The sequence below is a fragment of the Lagenorhynchus albirostris genome, chromosome 4, assembly GCF_949774975.1.
Source record: "Lagenorhynchus albirostris chromosome 4, mLagAlb1.1, whole genome shotgun sequence".
Lineage (NCBI taxonomy): Eukaryota > Metazoa > Chordata > Mammalia > Artiodactyla > Delphinidae > Lagenorhynchus > Lagenorhynchus albirostris.
Window position 1 is genome coordinate 17,916,691 of NC_083098.1, and position 21,751 is coordinate 17,938,441.

The 21,751-nt window shown below is 37.0% G+C and overlaps 1 protein-coding gene and 1 long non-coding RNA gene across 7 annotated transcripts in view; one reads left to right on the plus strand and one right to left on the minus strand.

The window, feature by feature from the left end:
* Positions 1-15,173, plus strand: LOC132519659 (uncharacterized). Its single transcript, XR_009540229.1, has 3 exons — positions 1-354; positions 1,851-2,089; positions 13,549-15,173. It is a non-coding gene; the product is annotated as an uncharacterized LOC132519659 (long non-coding RNA).
* The window catches only part of TRMT10A (tRNA methyltransferase 10A), a 25,954-nt gene continuing 13,585 nt past the window's right edge, over positions 9,383-21,751 (minus strand). For all 6 annotated transcript variants that reach the window (XM_060147601.1, XM_060147605.1, XM_060147600.1 and 3 more), the window contains exons 4-8: positions 16,102-16,173; positions 14,958-15,032; positions 12,964-13,113; positions 11,750-11,855; positions 9,383-10,551 (exon numbers count right to left, since the gene is read on the minus strand). In XM_060147601.1, the coding sequence (XP_060003584.1) occupies positions 10,286-10,551; positions 11,750-11,855; positions 12,964-13,113; positions 14,958-15,032; positions 16,102-16,173 (669 nt within the window). In that variant the 3' untranslated portion in view covers positions 9,383-10,285. The remainder of the gene's footprint in view (positions 10,552-11,749; positions 11,856-12,963; positions 13,114-14,957; positions 15,033-16,101; positions 16,174-21,751) is intronic.

The following is a 21,751-nucleotide window of genomic DNA, read 5'->3' on the forward strand; positions in this document are numbered from 1 at the left end:
TAAGACAGAGGAAGAATTTTACATTTTAATCGGTCGCCACCTTGAAGTTTCCATAAAATTGGAAACTGGGAGATAGAGTCAGTTTCTCTACCTTACTGAGTAATAGCTTATGTACTGTTCAGATGTTTACTCAAAGTTAGAAGAATTTTTCATTGGAAAGTACATTTAATGCTGTCTGCATTGAAAAATGAAGAATTGGGGTAGCTTATTTAAGAAACATACATACTTAGCTTGTTGATGATAATGCAGTCTATGGGAAATACTTGTTTGTATCTGTGAATTTCATTTTCTCTTTCTCCAATTGATTTAGAGTGTCAAGTCAAGGATCTGAAGGAAATAAGGAAGTACTGAAAGGTTAAGTACAGTTTGCGAGAATTACTGAGTTGGTACAAGGAAACCAGTAAGTATCTGGCTAGTTAGAGACAAAGATGTTAAGGATCTGTGGTTTTAAAAGCAGTATGATATAATAGCAATTTACAGCTATTCTTAAGGGACAGCATCAGCTGAATTTCTCAATGAGATAACTTTGACCTATATTTGACTTTGTTTTGAAAGGCAAAGTGCCTCATCACACTCTTTGAGAAGCAAGACAGAAGGACAGCAGGAACTCTTAAGTTTGGTCATGCCAATCCAGTAACAGGAGACAACCTGCATTGACCTAACAAAAAGGACAGTGATAGTCAGAGTTTTGGTTCTTCACAGCTTAACTGTCATTGGGCTAAATGATTTTCACTTGAAACAAAGCCAGCCCGAGAAAACAATAAAATTTTGACAATTAGCCACAAACATATGCCCACAACACAGCTGAAATAATACAACAGAGAGTAGCAGTTTTATGTCCCCATCAGAAGTCCAGCCCCAGCCTTCAATTTGGACCAAGCAAAATCAAGAATTGTGGGAAGTCCTAGTTTGGTCCAGAATAGTAGAATCAAAATATCCCTGTGGGTTTGGCAGCTCCTAGCTTTAAAACAAACATAGCAGCAATGGCTATAGGGCAACAACTGTGAAGCCCGTCTACAAGCCTCAAACAAAAGTCTGTCTTCCTATTTCTGCAAGTCCCCCTTATACCAGGAATGACTTAGCAATCAATTAGAGTTTCCGGAGGTCACTCTAGACTCCAGCAGTTTCTGTTGGGATTAATCAAACCCGAAAGAAATGCTATTTGCTAATAGGCAATAATAAGGATAGTTTAGAAATTAGAAAATACCTCCTTACTCTGACACTCCAAGGATGGTCTATTGTATCTGACTTTTAACAAACTCTTCACCCTATGATCGCAAAATCATGACAGTGATGGTTTCTATTACATAATTTTATGTCTTATCTGTAGGCCTCAAATATATTTTACCCTGTCTAGATACTTGTATACAAATCCTCAAATCATACCTCTTTGTCTCTAGTGTTGGTATTCAGCGTCTCCCCAAATCCTTATTTCTGTTTAGGTGTAAACAGTGTAGGCCTTGGGAAGGTCTTTTGAGTACAGTTGTTTTAACCGGCTTGTCTACTTTCTTTTTTGTCTGTCAGGACCATATATCCTTCACCTTTCTCTCACTGGTCCCATCCTTATCCCTCACCTTTACTCATCACCAGCTCTAAATCGTTCCTACCAAAATAATGTTTGATTTTAAGATTGAAAGAACATATCTTGCATGTTATAGAACAAATAACTCACTAAAGATGAGCAGGTGCTAAGAAAGATAAGAATAAATTATTTTATGAATTTTGGGTGTATTTGATTCACCTAAACTTCATATAGATTTTGTGTGTGTGTGATTTGCTACTAAAACATGGCAGAAGCTACTATATTCGATGTCTCAATTATGGTCTTATTGAGACTTTTTCTATTTCAGAGGCTGAGCACAAGCTTCCACTGTTTATAAGAAGAAATAAGATGAAAATACCTATTGCAGAATATTTCAGCAAGCCAAAGTCTCTTCCCAGGCCTAAAACTCAAGAGAGCATATCAACAAAACCAACATAAGCAAGGAGTATACAGCAAGGATACAGTCTCTCTCCCCAGAGAACATTTTATCCTGTAACACACCAAAGGTAGAAATTCTAGACTGGGCTAAGTCTTTCACAAACGTGAGTTTCACTTTGTTATAACATCAAATTATTAAAAACATGTTTTTGGTATGGAGGAATCAATAGCTCCTCTATATGTTGGTACATGTAAATCTCAAAGCACCTGTATATAATGATACTAAATAAATATTAAGGGAGATAATATTTCTATTTGTAGTTAAATTAGTACCATGTATAAAAGAAATATGTTTATTTATATACTATATTTCTAGTCTTTCTACTATTAATATTAGTACATAAGCATTGGGCTCTGATACTAGAAAAATCATCCATAATCAGAATTAGGCAATTTCAATTCAACACTACCCCAGAATCTGATAAAAAATAAAAAACAACGACAATAAACAAACAGAATTTTAACATCTGAGCTACTTTTTGCAATCTACTGCATTTCAATGTTGTTGGACTATTGGAAAAATGGTCATCTCCTTACCCAATCTTTTGTTTAGAATGTTTGCACTGATATTCAAAACAGATATTATAAATTTTTTTGTGTGTGCATTTATGCATACACTCTTTCTTTTAAAACATCTTTATTGGGGTATAATTGCTTTACAATGGTGTGTTAGTTTCTGCTTTATAACAAAGTGAATCAGTTATACATATACATATGTTCCCATATCTCTTCCCTCTTGCGTCTCCCTCCCTCCCGCCCTCCCTATCCCACCCCTCCAGGCGGTCACAAAGCACCGAGCTGATATCCCTGTGCTATGCGGCTGCTTCCCACTAGCTATCTACCTTACGTTTGGTAGTGTATATATGTCCATGCCTCTCTCTGGCTTTGTCACAGCTCACCCTTTCCCCTCCCCATATCCTCAAGTCCGTTCTCCAGTAGGTCTGTGTCTTTATTCCTGTCTTACCCCTAGGTTCTTCATGACATTTTTTTTTCTTAAATTCCATATATATGTGTTAGCATACGGTATTTGTCTTTCTCTTTCTGACTGACTTCACTCTGTATGACAGACTCTAGGTCTATCCACCTCATTACAGGTAGCTCAGTTTCGTTTCTTTTTATGGCTGAGTAATATTCCATTGTATATATGTGCCACATCTTCTTTATCCATTCATCCGATGATGGGCACTTAGGTTGTTTCCATCTCTGGGCTATTGTAAATAGAGCTGCAATGAACATTTTGGTACATGACTCTTTTTGAATTATGGTTTCCTCAGGGTATATGCCCAGTAGTGGGATTGCTGGGTCATATGGTAGTTCTATTTGTAGTTTTTTAAGGAACCTCCATACCATTCTCCATAGTGGCTGAACCAATTCACATTCCCACCAGCAGTGCAAGAGTGTTCCCTTTTCTCCACACCCTCTCCAGCATTTATTGTTTCTAGATTTTTTGATGATGGCCATTCTGACTGGTGTGAGAGGATATCTCATTGTAGTTTTGATTTGCATTTCTCTAATGATTAATGATGTTGAGCATTCTTTCATGTGTTTGTTGTCAATCTGTATATCTTCTTTGGAGAAATGTCTATTTACGTCTTCTGCCCAGTTTTGGATTGGGTTGTTTGTCTTTTTCTTATTGAGCTGCATGAGCTGCTTGTAAATTTTGGAGATTAATCCTTTGTCAGTTGCTTCATTTGCAAATATTTTCTCCCATTCTGAGGGTTGTCTTTTGGTCTTGTTTATGGTTTCCTTTGCTGTGCAAAAGCTTTGAAGTTTCATTAGGTCCCATTTGTTTATTTTTGTTTTTATTTCCATTACTCTAGGAGGTGGGTCAAAAAGGATCTTGCTGTGATTTATGTCATAGAATGTTCTGCCTATGTTTTCCTCTAAGAGTTTGATAGTGTCTGGCCTTACATTTAGGTCTTTAATCCATTTTGAGCTTATTTTTGTGTATGGTGTTAGGGAGTGATCTAATCTCATACTTTTACATGTAGCTGTCCAGTTTTCCCAGCACCACTTATTGAAGAGGCTGTCCTTTCTCCACTGTACATTCCTGCCTCCTTTATCAAAGATAAGGTGACCATATGTATGCACACACTCTTAATGATAACACTTATACTACACTTACTGTGTGTCAGGAATCATTCTAAACACTTTAGATATAGTAACTTATTTAAGTTTCACCATAACTATTTGAGGTAGCTATTATTTTTATACTCACTTTTTTTTCTTTTTTAATTATTATTAATTTATTTATTTATTTTTGGCTGTGTTGGGTCTTCGTTTCTGTGCGAGGGCTTTCTCCAGTTGCGTCAAGCGGGGGCCACTCTTCATCGCGGTGCACGGGCCTCTCACTATCGTGGCCTCTCTTGTTGCGGAGCACAGGCTCCAGACATGCAGGCTCAGTAGTTGTGGCTCACGGGCCCAGTTGCTCCGTGGAATGTGGGATCTTCCCAGACCAGGTCTCGAACCCACGTCCCCTGCATTCTCAACCGCTGCGCCACCAGGGAAGCCCCTCACTTTTTTTTTTAAATAAGAAAACTTATTTAAAAATAAGTTTAAATTCTCTGAGGCACAGAGAGTTGTACTCATTGGGATGAGACAAAACAGTTGTAAAAAATGTCATCATTCAAATACAGCAGAGGTTTTTCTCACATAAGAGTCCAAGGTGTGTGTTTTCAACCAGCAGATGACTTCACTTTACTTGGTGATTCAGAGGCCCTGGATCCTTCCATCTTCTGGCTCTACCGTTATCTAGAGTTTCACTGTTAATTTCTTCCTGCTGGCAAAAGAAAGTAGTATCTTCCTATAGCTGCTGTAATAAATTACCACAAACTTAGTGGCTTAAGCCGATACAAGTTTCTTACAGTTCTGGGGCCGAGGTCCAAAATGGATCTCACTGGGCTAAAACCAAGGTGTTGGCAGGGCTGCATTCCTTTTGGAGGCTTTAGGGGAGAATCTGTTTCCTTGCCTGTCCAACCTCTAGAGGTTACCCACACTCCTTGCCTCATGACTCCCTTCTATCTTTAAAGCCAGCAGTGGCTGGTTGAGTCTTTCTCATAACACATCACTGATACTGACTCTTCCGTCCCCCCTCTTCCACTGTTAAGGACCCTATGATTACATTGGGCCTGCCTGTTATCCAGGTTATCCAAGATAATCTTATCTTAAGGTCAAATGATTAGCAATTTAACTCCACTTTACCATGTAACACCATAGGTTCCAGAGATTAGGATCTTTGGGGGGACATTATTCTGCCTCCCACAGGGAGGGTACATCTGCTTAAAGTCTTGGTATACATGATATACAATGCTGTGTGTTGTGTGTTTCGAAGGTGTACAGAATCTTTTTCATTTATACATATAGATATATCTATTCATCTCCGGATTCTTTTCCCATATAGGTTATTACAGAATGTTGAGTAGAACTCCCTTGTTATACGTAGGTCCTTGTTGATTATCTATTTTATATGTAATAGTTTCTATTTGTAAATCCCCGCTTCCTAATTTATCCCTTCTCCACATCTTTCCCCTTTGTTAACCATAATTTTATTTTCTACTTTTGTGATTCTGTTTCTCTTTTGTCAATTGGTTCACTGGTATTACTTTTTAGATTCCACCTATAAGTGGTATCATACAATATTTGTCTTTTTCTTTCTGACTTACTTCACTTAGTATGATTACAACTAGGTTCATCTTTGTTGCTGCAATTGGCATTATTTCATACTTTTCATGCCTGAACAATATTCCATTGTGGACATGTGCCACTTTTTCTTTATCCATTCATTGGTCAATGGACATTTTGGTTGCTTCCACGTCTTGGCTATTGTAAATCTTGCTGCAGTGCACGTTTGGGTGCATCTTTTCGAATTCTGGTCTTTAGATACATACCCAGCACTTGGACTGCCGGATCATATGGTAGCTCAATTTTTACCTTTTAAAGCTGCCTCCATTCTGTTCTCATTAGTGGCTGCTACCAGTTTACATCCCACCAGCAGCATAAGAGGGTACCAATTTCTCCACCACCCCTTCAGCATTCCTTGTTTGTAGATATTTTGCTGATGGCCATTCTAACTGGTGTGAGGTGATACCTTTTTGTATTTTGGATTTGCCTGACTCTAATAATTAGTGATGTTGACCAGTTTTTCATGTGCTTTAAGAAAAAAAACAACGGTGTGAGTAGAATTTACCTCTTGAAATTGTCTTCTTGAAAGTTTGCCCTGTGTTGAATTTTCTTGTCGATTCCTGACCGCAGGACATTTTTTGAGGGCAGGTGTCATTTACAGCCCTGCAGTCCTTGTGAATATTATGTGACCGTTAGCACTAGGTTTAAAGCTGCTGTTGCGGGAAACGGCCACAAGGTGGCAGGATTTCTCAATTCCCCACTCTGGTTACTAGGGCAACAGAGTCTTCCTGGAAGTCCTGTTCCTTTGTTGTAAATTAGAGTGAATGTGCCAGGACAAACCCCCAAAAGCTTATGTCTCATTACTTCTTTGTTTTTTTAATTTAATTTTTATTTTCTATCAGAGTAAATTTGATTACAATGTTGTGTTTGTTCTCGGTGTACAGAACCTGCTTCATTTATGCATATACATATATCTATTCATGTACCGATCCTGTTCCTGTGTAGGTTATTACAGACGGTTGAGTAGACCTCCCTTGCAATGAGGTAGGTCCTTTTTGATATATTTATTTTATCTGTATTAGTATATGTATGTTAACCCCAACATGCTAATTGACCCATTCCTCCCACCTTTCCATTTGGTTAACCATAAGTTTGTTTTCTAAGTCTGTGTCTTTCTCTGTGGAAATATGTTCATTGGTATCCGTTTTTAGATAACACCTATAAATGACATCATAGGATATTTGTCTTTCTGACTTCATGTAGTATGATCATCTCTAGGCTCATCTATGGTTCTGCAAAGGGCACTGTTTCATTCTTTTTTTGTGGCTAATATTCCATTGTGTACATGTACCACTTCTGTCCATTCACGTGTCGATTGACATTTTGGTTGCTTCCATTTCTTGGCTACTGTAAATCTTGCTGCAGTGGACGTTTGGGTGATTGTGTCTTTTAGATTCTGGTCTTCTCGGTTGATAGGCCCAGTAGCAGGTCAGCCAGATCATATGGTAGCTCAAGTTTTACCTTTTAATGGCACCTCCATTCAGTTCTCGTTAGTGGCTGTCACCAGTATACATCCCACCAACAGCATAAAGGGTATGCATTTCTCCACAACCCCTTCAGCATTTATTGTTTGTCGACTTTTTGCTGATTGCCATTCTAACTGGTGTGAGGTGATACTTCTTTGTTGTTTGGATATGCATGTCTCCAATTATTCATTATGTTGACCATTTTTCCATGTCTTTTTTTTAATAAAAAAAAGAGTAAACTTTACCTTGTGAAAATTTGCCCCGTGTTGAATTTTTTTGTCAATTTCAGGCTGTAGGACATTTTTGGAGGGCAGGTGTCATTTACAGCCCTGCCTTGTGAATGTTAAGTGACCATTAGCACTAGGTTTAAAGCTGCTGTTTCAGGAAATGGCCACAAGGCGGCGCAATATCTACATCCCCAACTCTGGTTACTAGGGCAACAGAGCCTTCTTGGAAGACATGTTCCTAGGTTGTAAATCAGAGTGGAAGGTGCCAGGACAAACCCCCAAAAGCTTATGTCTCATTACTTCTTGTTTTTTTAATTTAAATTTTATTTTCTATCGGAGTAAACTCCAGTACAATGTTGTGTTTGTTGTAGGTGTACAGAATCTGGTTCATTTATGCACATACGTTTATCTATTCATCTTCAATCCTGCTCCCATATAGGTTATTACAGAGTGTTGAGTAGACCTCACTTGGTATATGGTGGTCTTTGGTGATTATATATTTTATTTTAGTATATGTATGTTAACCCCCGTATCCTAATTTATCCATTCCTCCCGCCTTTCCTTTTGGTTAACGATAAGTTTGTTTTCTAAGTCTGTGAGTATCTTTCTCTGTGGAAATATATTCATTGGTATCAATTTTTAGATAACATCTATACATAATATCGTAGGATATTCTTGTTCTTACTTCACATATGATTATCTCTAGGCTCATCTATGGTGCTGAAAACAGCATTTTTTCATTCTTTTCCATGGCTAATATTCCATTGGCTACATGTACCACTTCTTGTTTGTCCATTCATCTGTTGATGGCCGTTTTGGTTGCTTCCATATCTTGGCTATTGTAAATCTTGCTGTAGTGGACGTTTGGGTGCCTGTGTCTCTTCCATTCTGGTCTTCTCAGGTTATAGGCCCAGTAGTGGGTCTGCAGGATCATATGGAATTTTTACTTTTTAAAGGCACCTCCGTTCTGTTCTCCTTAGTGGCTGTTACCAGTTTACATCTCTCCAACAGCATAGGAGGGTATGCATTTCTCCACCACCCCTTCAGCATTTCTTGTGTGTAGACTTTTTGCTGATGGCCATTCTGACTCATGATGGGTGATGCCTCTTTGTTGTTTGGATTTGCATGTCTCTAATTATTCATGATTTTGAGCATTTTTCCACGTCCTTTTTTTTTGTTTTTGTTTTTTTAAAGAGTAACAAATTCTGTTGTTTTAAACCACTGGTTTGCAACAGTTTGTTACGGCAGCCCTAGGAAACAATTACAAGGCTTTTATAATCGGTGAAAATTAAACTTTGTAGTGCTTGTAATGATCTTTCTCCACCTTTCAATATTAAACTGTGCCTTATTCCATATGGAGTAATTTAAGGAAAAGGCATAATGTTCCATGCCACCAACTAGATTTACTTAGAAAAACCTGGAACTTTGAAAGATACAACTTAAGACATTAAGCTTTGTTCTTCTACCATTGCGGGGGCTTTTCTTTGTTTACATACGTTGCTCACAGACCTTAGACGGATAACTATAAAGATCACTAAGAATAAAGCAATGTAAGAGACAGTGAACATCAATGTTAAATTCAATGAACTTTCTACCAAATATATATATATATATATATATATATATATAATTTGAGATGCCAGTGAGTAAAAAGAATAGAAACTTAATTATGCAAACTCAGAAAAGGCTTCTGAAATGTTACTTTAGCTGTGACAGAGAATAATCACTTTAAACGTAATTGCTCTACATTTACTGGTAGGAACTAAAATATCTTTTTCGAGCCCCATCTTCCCTTGCCAATGCCCTCATACAAATGTTGAGTTATGGATTTTTGCACTTTATGAAATTTAAATTCCTTAGTGATATTCAGCACAATCATTCACACAAATAAAACAGATATATGGCAACTCAATCCTATTATCATTGATTAATAACAGAATCATACATGATATGGACAAATAGATGTATATACAATTACATGCATATTTTCATATATGCTTATATTATTTATAGAAACATACATTTACATTAGCTTGAATATTATTATATGATAGTACACAGATGCACATATAAAGTTAACTTTATTTGCTTAAGAACCAATATACTTTATTGTAAAGAAGTACATATGGAAGGAAAAGAATAGCTGCTAAGAGCTACGTTTTTGTTCTTCTTTTTAAGAACTGTTTCTTTTTAAATTTGGGTAATGACAAAATTGATCCTTCAACAGCCTTTTAAAATAATATAGCCTGAAAAATTAAATTTTGTAATTGAAATAATTTACCATCATTATTGAAATTAAGAAAATATATTAAAGAGAGTCTTAACTCTTCAGTGATTGCTTTAGAACCACAAAGGCATTACAAAGGAAGAACAGAGATGGCCTCTGTAGTCCAAAAGAAATCAATTCTTGAGTTTCTCAATCCAACACTTATTCCTAGAATCACTATATTCCTTTGAAGTAACTAAATTGAATATAAAAGCTGCAAATAGGTAACCACCCATACAGAACATTTTGGTGGACTTAAAGGAGTTTCAGGATAGCTGCCTCCATAAATAAGTAGGCAATAAATCAGAAAGACATTGATATAAACATATAATAATAAAACTGAAAGGTCAGAAGGCACATTCTGAAGAATGCAATCTTGTAAATAAAAGAGAATGAAGGTTTACTAATAAGGTAAAATTCTCAAGAAATGCTTATTTGAGGCTTAGAAAATTATTTTTTAAATCACACATTTAAATCTTATGCAAAAACAAAAAAATGCTTTTTTAGTGCTTTTTATCACTTAGTTCTAAAAAAAGAAAGTTTAAAAAATTCACAACAGAAATAAGAGAAAATGGAAGTTTCTTCCATTTCAAATATTCTATGAAATATTGTATGAAATTCTATATTTTCTCCTAATTTTCCTTAAACTTAAAAAAAAATGACATTAGTGTAGTATAGAGTTCACTGTAGATTCAGTGCTATTTTCTTTATCCTGCTTTTCTTCCTTATGTGGTGAATCTAGTTCATTTCTATTTTCCTCCTCACTGGAATCACTGTTCAATCCACCTTCAACTCTGGTGAACTTCTTGTCATGTGAAGAACTTTCACAGGCTTTGTCTGTGGGAACAGCTCCTTTTCTTTGGGGTAAGATAGTGAAAAATGCTTCTTGCCAGTCTCTTGTTTCTAGGTATTCCAGAATAATCTCAAACACTGCAACAAAGACAAACTCCATGTGTTTCTTAACCTAGTTCATCACAATGGTGCATGCTTTAAAACACACTGCTTTTGTGTTAAGAGTGCTAATATGTCCTAGTAACTACTTTGTTCTTATTACTTCTTTCTCCTGTATTAGCTGTCAGAGCCAATATGCCTAAGGCTTTCAATGCTGCTACCTCTTTTGTAGCTTTTTCTCATTTCAGTTCTTAAGCACTCAGAGGTTTACCATTATCTGTTGTCAATTATAATAGACAGAGGACCTTTTTTGTTTCCTTCCTATTCTTTTTTCCTTCCACTTCTTTATCCTTTATGTGCTAACATAAAACTAGGAAAAAAAAAGGGTTAGTGTTAACCTAAATTTCTTCTATCTTTCCTATATAGTGCCACTCACTCTGGGGAATGTCTTGCCTGCTTTTTTTTTTTTTTTAAATACTATCTTTGATGTCCTTTCACTTTAATACACTGCTGGGGGAAATTTGGATTACTTTATGATAGAAAAGTAATTTCCACTAATTTAGCAAAAGTCTTAGAAGAAGTTCATTCCTTGAATCAATAAGTTTGTTTCTATAACTCCCTAGAGCCTGCTATAGAGAAAATTTAAAAGCCCAATTAGTAGCTGTGTACTAACAAAAATCTCTACTGAAAAATTTTTAAAAAGCAAAACTCCAGGCAAAGACTTAAGTCTGAGGATGTCTCTTACAATGATATTTACAATAGTAAAAAGAAAAAAAATAACAACAGGAGAATGGTTACATTATTGTGTATTTAGATGATGGAAAATTACATAGCCACTAACAGTGATTCAATAAATATAATAATAAATGGGGGGAAACACCCTGGATTTATAACATTTTATGCAATAGAGTAAGAATCCAATTATGTAATAAATAATATTATATATGCATAGGAAAAGAACTGGAAGAAAACACACCAAAAACTTTCTACAAAGTATCTCTGCATAGTGAAATTACACCTATTTATTTTTCTTTATACTTTTGTACATTTTCAAAATTTTGTAAAGTATGCATATATTATTCAAAAAAATCATAAATGATGACATTTTATAATTTGGTACCCCAAATTGTGTGTTTTCCAAAGGTGTATATTTTCTACTTGTCCAAAATGTAAATGTAATGTTATTTTTCACAGTGTTCACTCAGGTACATTTTCAGTTTATCCCCTTATAGCTTACCATGATTAATTGCCAAAACTTTTCTACTATTCATCTTCACGAAATTTCCAAGGGGGAGCTGTGCATGATCAATTCCATGTTCTGATGCTTGTTTATACGTGAGTCCCTAAAACAAAGACACTGTGACTTGGGCTACAACATTACATTATTTAAAGTCTATGAAAGAATAAATAATTTTTAGGAAAGACCTTAGTTCAGAGAATATAATCTGAAAAAGTGTGTGTGTACGTTTAACCACTAATTTGGAAACATTCTCTTGACAATAAGTATAGTTAGAATGTTGCTGGCATTTGTCTTAACCAATTTACAAATGAGGAAACCAAAGACATTATGCTCTCCGTCCCATCACAAAGTTCCTCAGTGGCAGAACCAAAGGAAAAACCTGGTTCATGCCTCCTGACTCAAATAGTGTCTCCTCACTCCACACTGCCTTTCTCTCAAAGTACACAAACTGAATTCCTAGAGAAGCATCATCATTCTTCCCATGACTTTAAAAGATAAAACCATGTTTCAATTACATAACACTAAGAGGCACAAATGGCAAACACAAATTAAATAAAAACCTGAATTGAAAAAAATGTTCAACTGCCTATAAATTTTATTCTTCCCTTTCTGTCAATTAAAAGAATGCTGAATATAAATTTTCTCTCTTCTCAAAATTAAAATCCTTAAAGCCTGGGTCTAATCAGGACTGAAAGAGCAAAAAGACAGAGTGAAGGAGGAAGAAGAGCTAAACTTCTCAACCAATAGTTTGCATGTTTTATTTTTTTAATTTTTTTAATTTTTTTTTTTTTTTTGCGGTACGCAGGCCTCTCACTGTTGTGGCCTCTCCCGTTGCAGAGCACAGGCTCCGGACGCGCAGGCTCAGCGGCCATGGCTCATGGGCCCAGCCGCTCCGCGGCATGTGGGATCTTCCCTGACCAGGGCACGAACCTGCATCCCCTGCATTGGCAGGCGGACTCTCAACCACTGTGCCACCAGGGAAGCCCTATTTTTAAAATTTTTATAGCACTGACCTCACTGGGTTGCAGTGAGGATAAAGCAAACTAATATATGCAAAATGCTTTGCTTAGTTAGAAAGGTGACTGAAATATTGTAGGCACTCAAACATCAACTATCAGTATTTACTAACAAGAAAACTGATATTACATTCAAGAAAACTGATATATCAATTTTAAGTATGAGCAAAAGCAAAAATAAAAACTTAATAGTACCTTGTGATGGTTGTGATCTACTAATCCTCCAATCACATAGGCCTTTGATTCATCTAATTCCTTTAGTACATTAGGTGAATCTGATGTAAGATAAACCAGGTCTTCTTTCTGTATGAATTCACTATAGTGCTCTGGTTTGATGTGGATATCCTTTAAAACACAAGGGGAAAGATGTTATTAATAGGATTTTGTGAAAATTGGCTAAAAATGATTATTTTCTTTTCCCTAGACAAACCCATCCAAAAAATATATGAAAGGAAGTTTGAAAGAATATTATAACAATGTATTATTTATTTAGAATCTACTACTCCAACATCTTTTCACCTCACATCTCAATTATTTAAGTAGCCTCCTGACGTTATTTCCCTGTCTCTAGCCTCAGATCTCTCCAATTTACTTCCACACACGGATGGTGCACTCATTTTCTGAAAACACTATCATGTTTTATCTTTATCTGTAGAATAAAATTCAAACTCCTTAACTTAGTAATTCTTTCCTGAATATAGCAGTAACCTATCTTTCTCTGTTCCAATAAAACAAATGCATTTTTGTCATGTATTTGCTCACATTGTTCTCCAGCCAAAGAACGCCTTCTCCAATTACTTCCTTCTCCATCTACATGAACCATCTAAAGGAAAGGGCTTACAGATTTAATAAATTCCATGCATCTGCTTCCACAAAGATACACATTTGAAATCTTCTTCACCAAAACTGTCAGGTCAGAGGTACAAGACTGAACAACAGTTGGCAGTCAGAATTTTGCAAATTGCACCCGAAGAATAAAGGAAGATGCATCCATCGCCAGGCTCAGACGGCATTTCTCAATAATTTTTGTGGAAATCAAAAATGAAGCGGAGACCTCTCACCTAAGATGTATACCTTATTGATTAATAAACAGCCATTTTTCTGGAAAATGGTATATTATAAACTTGATCCCTATGCTGAATAAGGGCCCCAAGAGGAATGTGCATAATTAGAGACCAGCCAACTCACATCTCTCTGGAAAACTGGTGGTATGAAATAATAAATTTAACAAGCCACAAAATAGCTGAACGTATGCCTATTCTAACTTATTACATTATTTCTTAGAAAAATAGGCATGAACATAAAACTTGGTAAATATATTGTACTTTAAAACTTAAAAAACCTTTCAAAATGTTTTATACCATGGACTGTTAATAAATTAAATGCAGTCATTATGGGATTAGTGAGTGAGACAGGGAAAGTCTGTCACAGTGAGAACTGGCTTGGAGAAAGGAAAAAAGTGTAGGAATAACCCACTACTTCTCTGAGTAGAATAGGGTTAAGGTTCCTTAGGGACTGGTACTAAAGCCAATCTATTAGTAATCTTTGCAAATGACTGAGAGTAGTTTAGTCCAATAGAAAAAAATGTGAGCCACATATATAATTTGAAATCTTCTAATAGCCACATGAAAAAAAGTGAAAAGAAATAGATGAAATTAATTTTAATAAATTAATTTGGTTTTTTTTTAATTTTAAGGAGATATTTTACATTCTCTCTCTTTTTTTTGTACTAATGTCTATTTGACATTTATAGCACATCTCAACTCAGACCAGTCACATTTCAAGAGTTCAGCAGCCACATGTGGAAGTGGACACCATATGGTATAGCACAGATTTAGAAGAAAGAGAACGCAAGTACATTTCCAAATTTTAGAGTGACTTCACTCTTATAAATAATGTATAGCCAGTTTGCTAGGTAGAGACTGCATACAGACCTTTAAATTTTTTCCTTTTTAAAAAAATATGTTTTAAAGTTGGCAGTAAAATAGCAAGTGAGATTTCATGAAAGCAAGTACAGACTATATCTCAAGGCTCTTAGCTTCTTCCACTGGTAAACTTAGGTACAGTGATATGCAGGGTTTGTAGCTGCCCTTACATTTATTAGCATTGTGTAGAACTTAGGTAAAACATGTAGACCTTTAAGCATAAAAATACCTTGAATTATGTGAGAGTTAATCTATTTTAGTTACCTTCCAGTTGACCCATCCTTTGTCATTTTCATCCATGTTCTTTTTCAACTGGCCTCCATGGCTTGTCAAGTAAAACTGATAAAGAGATTGGCAGGTATAGAAAGAGAGAGCAAATGACTATTAAAGTCAATATTTTATTCCCTCATACACTCATCTGTTTATCAATGAAAGACAAAATATTTTCATTCTGGAAAAAAATGAATTTATGGCATGCTTTAAACGTGCAAGAATAAATTTGTGGTACAAGCAACGTGTATTTTTGTGTATCTCCTAACCCACTAACTTCTGTATTCCATCTACATTTTCATCCTGTTTTCTAAGCAGTTATAATCTGCCTCTTGTTTAATGATCACTTTACTATAAACTTCCTGCTTCCATGTGAAGTTTCCCTTCCCCTTCTTTTGCCACTACAGTTATTTTTTACCAGTCCAAAATCTTCATAATTTTGCTTTGACTCTAAACCCTGAAACCTATTTCAAATCTAATCAAGGGTGAGAAGAATATAGAATGTAAAAATATAATATTACTATCACTTGATAAGAAGAAAATATCTAACCAAAAGTATATTAAGATTTTCTGGTTTTTAACATCAGTGAGCCAGAATTAATTTTTAGGTCACCTAGAATTCAAACAAATTCAGTAAGAAAAATGACCCTACTCTTAAGAGCAGCCAACTAGTCTCACAAATCACTTCCTCATTCTAGCTAAGAAAGTACCTTTCAAAATTATTAGTGACTCAATATCCTTTAAGTAGAAAAAATCTAGCCAACAGACACAATGGCACATATCAGCCAGGGGCAGTTACCCCATTCCCCAGAAAGGAAGGAATTGAGAGCTGAGAAGCTGGTATGGAAATATGCATAAGTCCTTTAATGAAGATGTTCAACTACACAGCAGTGAACAGGTCAGTGTGTATAAGACTAATGATGAATGGGCACAATGTGTTTGAGAATGACATGAAAAAATGTTTAAAATATTTTATTTTTGTAGAAAAATAAAACATTTTTACAAATAGGCATTTTGTTCTCTAAGAAAGATTACTTGTAAGACTCTTTCTTATAAAAGCAACGAGGATTACCTATGCCTTTTCCAAAGGAAGATATAAAAGGAAATTGGAAGTTTGTTTTAAATTCCCCAAACATACCTGCACAGGATGCAGTGCTCGTCGATTTTCTGCATAACATCGTTGAATCTGCTTATGAAGTTTCTTAATGTCCTATAAAAGAGTGAAATTTTTAAAGCAATATTTTCAAAATCATCTATGGCCATTCCACAATCCGAGTGGAATAGAATAAGCAGAAGGGATGACTAGATAGGGACATTCCTTTCTTTTGAAATACAAGTCCTTTCTGATAATTTCCATTCAGTTTTCTTACATACTAATAAAATAATTACCATAAGTCAATACTCTATAAGTGACCCATTATTTCACATTTTGTAGCCACTTAAAATGCAAGTTCAGGAAAACTTTCACTCTTCTTAAGAGACAACAAAAGAAAAAAAGAACTCTCTTATAGTCATGCTATTACAATTTTTATAACTACCAAAGGTTATAAACATATTCCTTTTAGTAGCATTGTTTAAACAACCAGGTTTCTCAAACTATTAAATAAGAAATAATTCTATTAAGCCAATCATATTTCTTATTTTCTTCCTTTTGATTAGGATAAATAACAAACTCCCCACAGCTCTTTATGATTAATATGCAATTACTGAGTTTCATAATCTCTTAGAGTATCTGTCTTTCCCTCTGTCTATACATATACATATAAATAAAAGCAACTTTTTAGCTACTTTAATTTAGGGTAACAGATTTTGAAAAACTTAATTTTAAGATGCATTTTAAAGCTGGTTTGGGGGTGCTGATTTCCCTTAGCTTTTGCATAAAGCTTTCGATTTCTCCATCTAATACGAATGAGAGCTTTGCTGGGTGGAGTACACATTCCTGCACACTAACAACAGAAGGTCAGAAAAAGAAATCAAGGAAACAATCCCATTTATCATCACATCAAAAAGAATAAAAATACTTAGGAATAAACCTACCTAAGGAGGCAAAAGACCTGTACTCAGAAAACTGTAAGATACTGATGAAAGAAATCAAACATATGGAGAGAGATCTAAGATATTCCATGTTCTTGGATTGGAAGAGTTAATATTGTCAAAATTACTGTAGTACCTAAAGCAATCTACAGATTCAATGCAATCCCTATCAAATTACCAATGGCATTTTTCACAGAATTAGAACAAAAAATTTTTAAATTTGTATGGAAACACAAAAGACTGAGTAGCCAAAGCAATCTTGAGAAAGAAAAACGCAGCTGGAGGAATCAGGCTCCACGACTTCAGACTATACTACAAAGCTACAGGCACAAAAACAGTATGGTACTAGCACAAAAACAGAAATATAGATCAATGGAAAATGATAGAAAGTCCAGAGATAAACCCATGCACCTATGGTCACCTAAAGGAGGCAAGAATATACAATGGAGAAAAGACAGTCTCTTTAATAAGTGGTGCTGGGAAAACTGGACAGCTATATGTAAAAGAATGAAATTAGAACACGCCCTAACACCATACACAAAAATAAACTCAAAATGGATTAAAGACCTAAATGTAAGGCTGGAGACTATAAAACTCTTAGAGGAAAACATAGGCAGAACACTCTTTGACATAAATCGCAGCAAGATCTTTTTCAATGCACCTCCTAGAGTAATGAAAATAAAACCAAAAATCAAACAAATTATTGTTTTTCTTTTCAGTTTTTTTTTTTTTGGCCATGCACATGGGATCTTAGTTCCCCAATCAGGGATCAAACCCACGCCCCCCTGCATTGGAACTGTGGAGTCTTAACCACTGGACCACCAGGGAAGTCCGAGTGGGACCTTTTTAAGTTTAATTAAGCTTAAAGTTTAATTAAAACTTAACCTTTTAAGTTTAATTAAACTTCAAAGCTTTTGCACAGCAAAGGAAACCATAAACAAAATGAAAAGACAACCCTCAGAACGGGAGAAAATATTTACAAATGAAGCAACTGACAAGGGATTAATCTCTAATATATACAAACAGCTCATGCAGCTCAATATCAGAAAAACAAACAACCCAATCAAAAAATTGGGAAGAAGACCTAAATAGACATTTCTCCAAAGACATACAGATGACTAAAAAGCACATGAAGAGATGCTCAACATCACTAAGTATTAGAGGAATTCAAATCAAAAGTATACTGAGGTATCACCTTACACCAGTCAGAATGGCCATCATTAAAAAATCTACAAACAATACATCCTGGAGAGGATGTGGAGAAAAGGGAATCCTCCTGCACTGTTGGTGGGAATGTAAACTGGTATAGCCACTATGGAGAACAGTATGTATGTTCCTTAAAAAAATAAAAATAGAGCTACCATATGATCCAGGAATCCCATTGCTGGGCATATATCTGGAGAAAACCATAATTCAAAAAGATACATGCACTCCAATGTTCATTGCAGCACTATTTACAATAGCCAGGAAATGGAAGCAACCTAAATATCCACTGACAGAGGAATGAATAAAGAAAATGTGGTACATATATACAATAAAATAATACTGAGCCATAAAAAAGAATAAAATAATGCCATTTGCAGCAACATGGATGCACCTAGAGTTTGTCATACTGAGTGAAGTAAGTCAGACAGAGAAAGATAAATATCATATGATATCGCTTATATGTGGAATCTAAAAAAAGGGTACAAGTGAACTTACCTACAAAACATAAATAGAGTTACAGATGTAGAAAACAAACTTATGGTTACCAGAGGGTAAGGTGGCGGAGGGGTAAACTGGAAGACTGACATATACACACTACTATACATAAAATAGATAACTAATAAGGATGAACTGTATAGCACAGAGAGCTCTAGTCAATACTGTGTAATGGCTTATATGGGAAAAGAATCTGAAAAAGAGTGGATGTATGTATATGTATAACTGATTTACTTTGCTTACACCCAAAACTAACACAACATTATAAATCAACTATACTCCAACAAAAATTTTTAAAAAAAGATGCATTTTAGAGGGCTCCAATCGAGATCGCAAAATAGAAGGACACAGAGCTCACCTCCTCCCACAAATACATCAAAAATACGTCTACATGTGGAACAATTCTCACAGAATACCTGCTGAACACCAGCAGATCTCAGACACCCAAAACTGCAGGAAAGATCTCCATGTAACTGGGTAGGATGAAAGAAAAAAAAGGAATCGGGACAAGACTTGAGCCCCTGGGTGGGAACAGTGAAAGAGGAAAGGTTCCTGCACCCTGGGAAGCCCCTTCACTGGCAGGGAGATCAGCTGGGACAGAAAGGGAGCTTCAGAGGCTCGGAGGAGAGCACAGCAGCTGGTTTGCAGCAGGCAGAACAGACGGAGACCTGCACAAATGGTCCCTGCCATCGCCCTGCACTCCCCAGTCTGAGATCTGATTTTGCTTTTGTGTATGGTGGCTGGGTGCTAAAGCTCAGGCTTCAGAGGACAGACCCAGGGAGAAGACTGGGGTTGGCTGCACGGAGACAGCCTGAAGGGGCTGGACTGTGGCTCGGGCCTGCCACAGAAGTGAAGCACCATTGTTAAGGGGTGCACAAAGGGAAGGGCAGGTCCGCCATAGCAGCCTCACTCTTGGCGCACTCACAGCAGGTGTGCTGCTGCCACTGAAACCCCACTGGTAAGGGGCAGTGCCTGCTAAAGCTCCTTCTTTCTCAGTGAGCTCTCATCAGGCTCAGTGCTGCCTCCATGAGCTCTGGGAGCACGCAAGTGCCAGCAAGTTGTCCACACACAGAGGCGGGGCTGAAATCAGAGCTGATCCCCAGGGGCCGTGTGACTTACGAAGCAGGGCTGATATCTGAGCCCTCTCCCTGTGGCTGTGCGATCTGTGGGTTTAGGCCACTGCTGCCAGCTTTGTAAACTCAGTTCCTGCGGAACATCCAAGTGGGCTACAGGAGCTCCCATGGCTGGGGCGGTTCTGGCCTTAGCAGCTGTGGGCTTTGTGGGTGTGTGCATATGGAGTTGGGCCGGGGTCTGGGCTCCATCCATAGCTCCCACGGCAGGTTCAGGTATGCAACTACTGCGGTCCTGGTACCTGAATTCAGTGGATCTGGGCCAGCGGATCTGCGCTGGTGGCTTTGTGAACCCAGCACCCGAGGAACAACAGGGCCAATTGCCTGCATTCCCATGGTTGAGGTGAGGCTGAGGGCAGTGCCCACAACAGTGTACTTTGTGAGCCTGCACAACGGGTGACAGATGACACGACAGAGCACACTTCTCAGCGGACAGCTCTGGCAGAGGAATACTCAGTGGCTCCTCTCCCAGTGGGAGTGCTCCAATACTGCTTACCTCACACTACAGCTCAGAAATGGATCTAGGGGCTTCTACTCCAACTGGGGAACAGACCTTGCCTCCAATAGGGCTGTGACAACCACAGAGCAAAGAGGAGGCCCTGCTCAATATTCAGTGCAGGCTCTGGCCACCACAACCCCAGTCACACCCCCTATCGAGGAGACAACAGCAGGTATCCATACAAAAAACAGCTCTCTCACCAAAAATATTAAACCCATGCAGGCTACACAGGGACATTCCCACATAAAAATATCTCCAACTATTTAGGAAACAATTGTTTCTCCTAAACTCATGGAGTAAGAGAACTATAAGTAAAATGAAGAAAACAGAGGAACCACTCCCAATGAAAAGATCAAGAAATTGCCAATCAAAGACAATGAAACAGACTCCTTCAGTCTAACAGACATCAAGTTCAAAAAGGAGATAATGAAAATACTGAAGGAAGTAAGAAAGGCTATTGACAGAAATGCAGATTACCAGGAAAAGGAACTAGGAAATATAAACAGGAGACAAGAAAAATTAGAAAACTCATTTGCTGAGACAAAAGCTGAGCTAAAGTCAACGAACAGCAAATTGAATAATGCAGAAGAACAAATAAGCGATGTGGAAGACAGACTAATGGAAATCACACAATCAGAACAGCAAACAGAAAGCCAAGTGAAAAAAATTAAAGCAATATAAGATGTATGGGGTAAAATAAAGCAGGCCAATCTACACATAATAGGGATCCCAGAAGGAGAAGAAAGAGAAAAGGGAATCGAAAATATATTTGAAGGAATTATGGCTGAAAACTCCCCAAACCTAAAGAAGTAAACAGTTATACAGATACAGAAAGCACAGAGTGTCCCAAACAAATGAACCCAAACAGACTTACACCAAGATGTATTATAATTAAAAAATGGCGGGCTTCCCTGGTGGCGCAGTGGTTGAGAGTCCGCCTGCCGATGCAGGGGACACGGGTTCGTGCCCCGGTCCGGGAGGATCCCACGTGCCGCGGAGCGGCTGGGCCCGTGGGCCATGGCTGCTGGGCCTGCGCGTCCGGAGCCTGTGCTCCACGGCGGGAGAGGCCGCAACAGTGAGAGGCCCGCGTACAGCAAAAAAAAAAAAAAAAATGGCAAAAGTAAAAGATAAAGAAAGTATTCTAAAGGCAGCAAGAGAAAAAAAAAGAGTTAATTACAAGGGAACCCCCCATTAGGCTATCAGCTAATTTCTCTACAAATATGTTCCAGGCCAGAAGGGAATGGCAAGATACATTCAAAGTCCTGAGAGGGAAAAATCTGCAACCTAGGATACTCTACCCAGCAAGATTATCATTTAGAATAGAAAGAGAGAGAAAGAATTTCTCAGACAAGCAAAAACTAAAAGAAAAAAGCAATACTAAATATATCCTTAAAGAAATATTAGAAGGTCTTGTCTAAATAGAG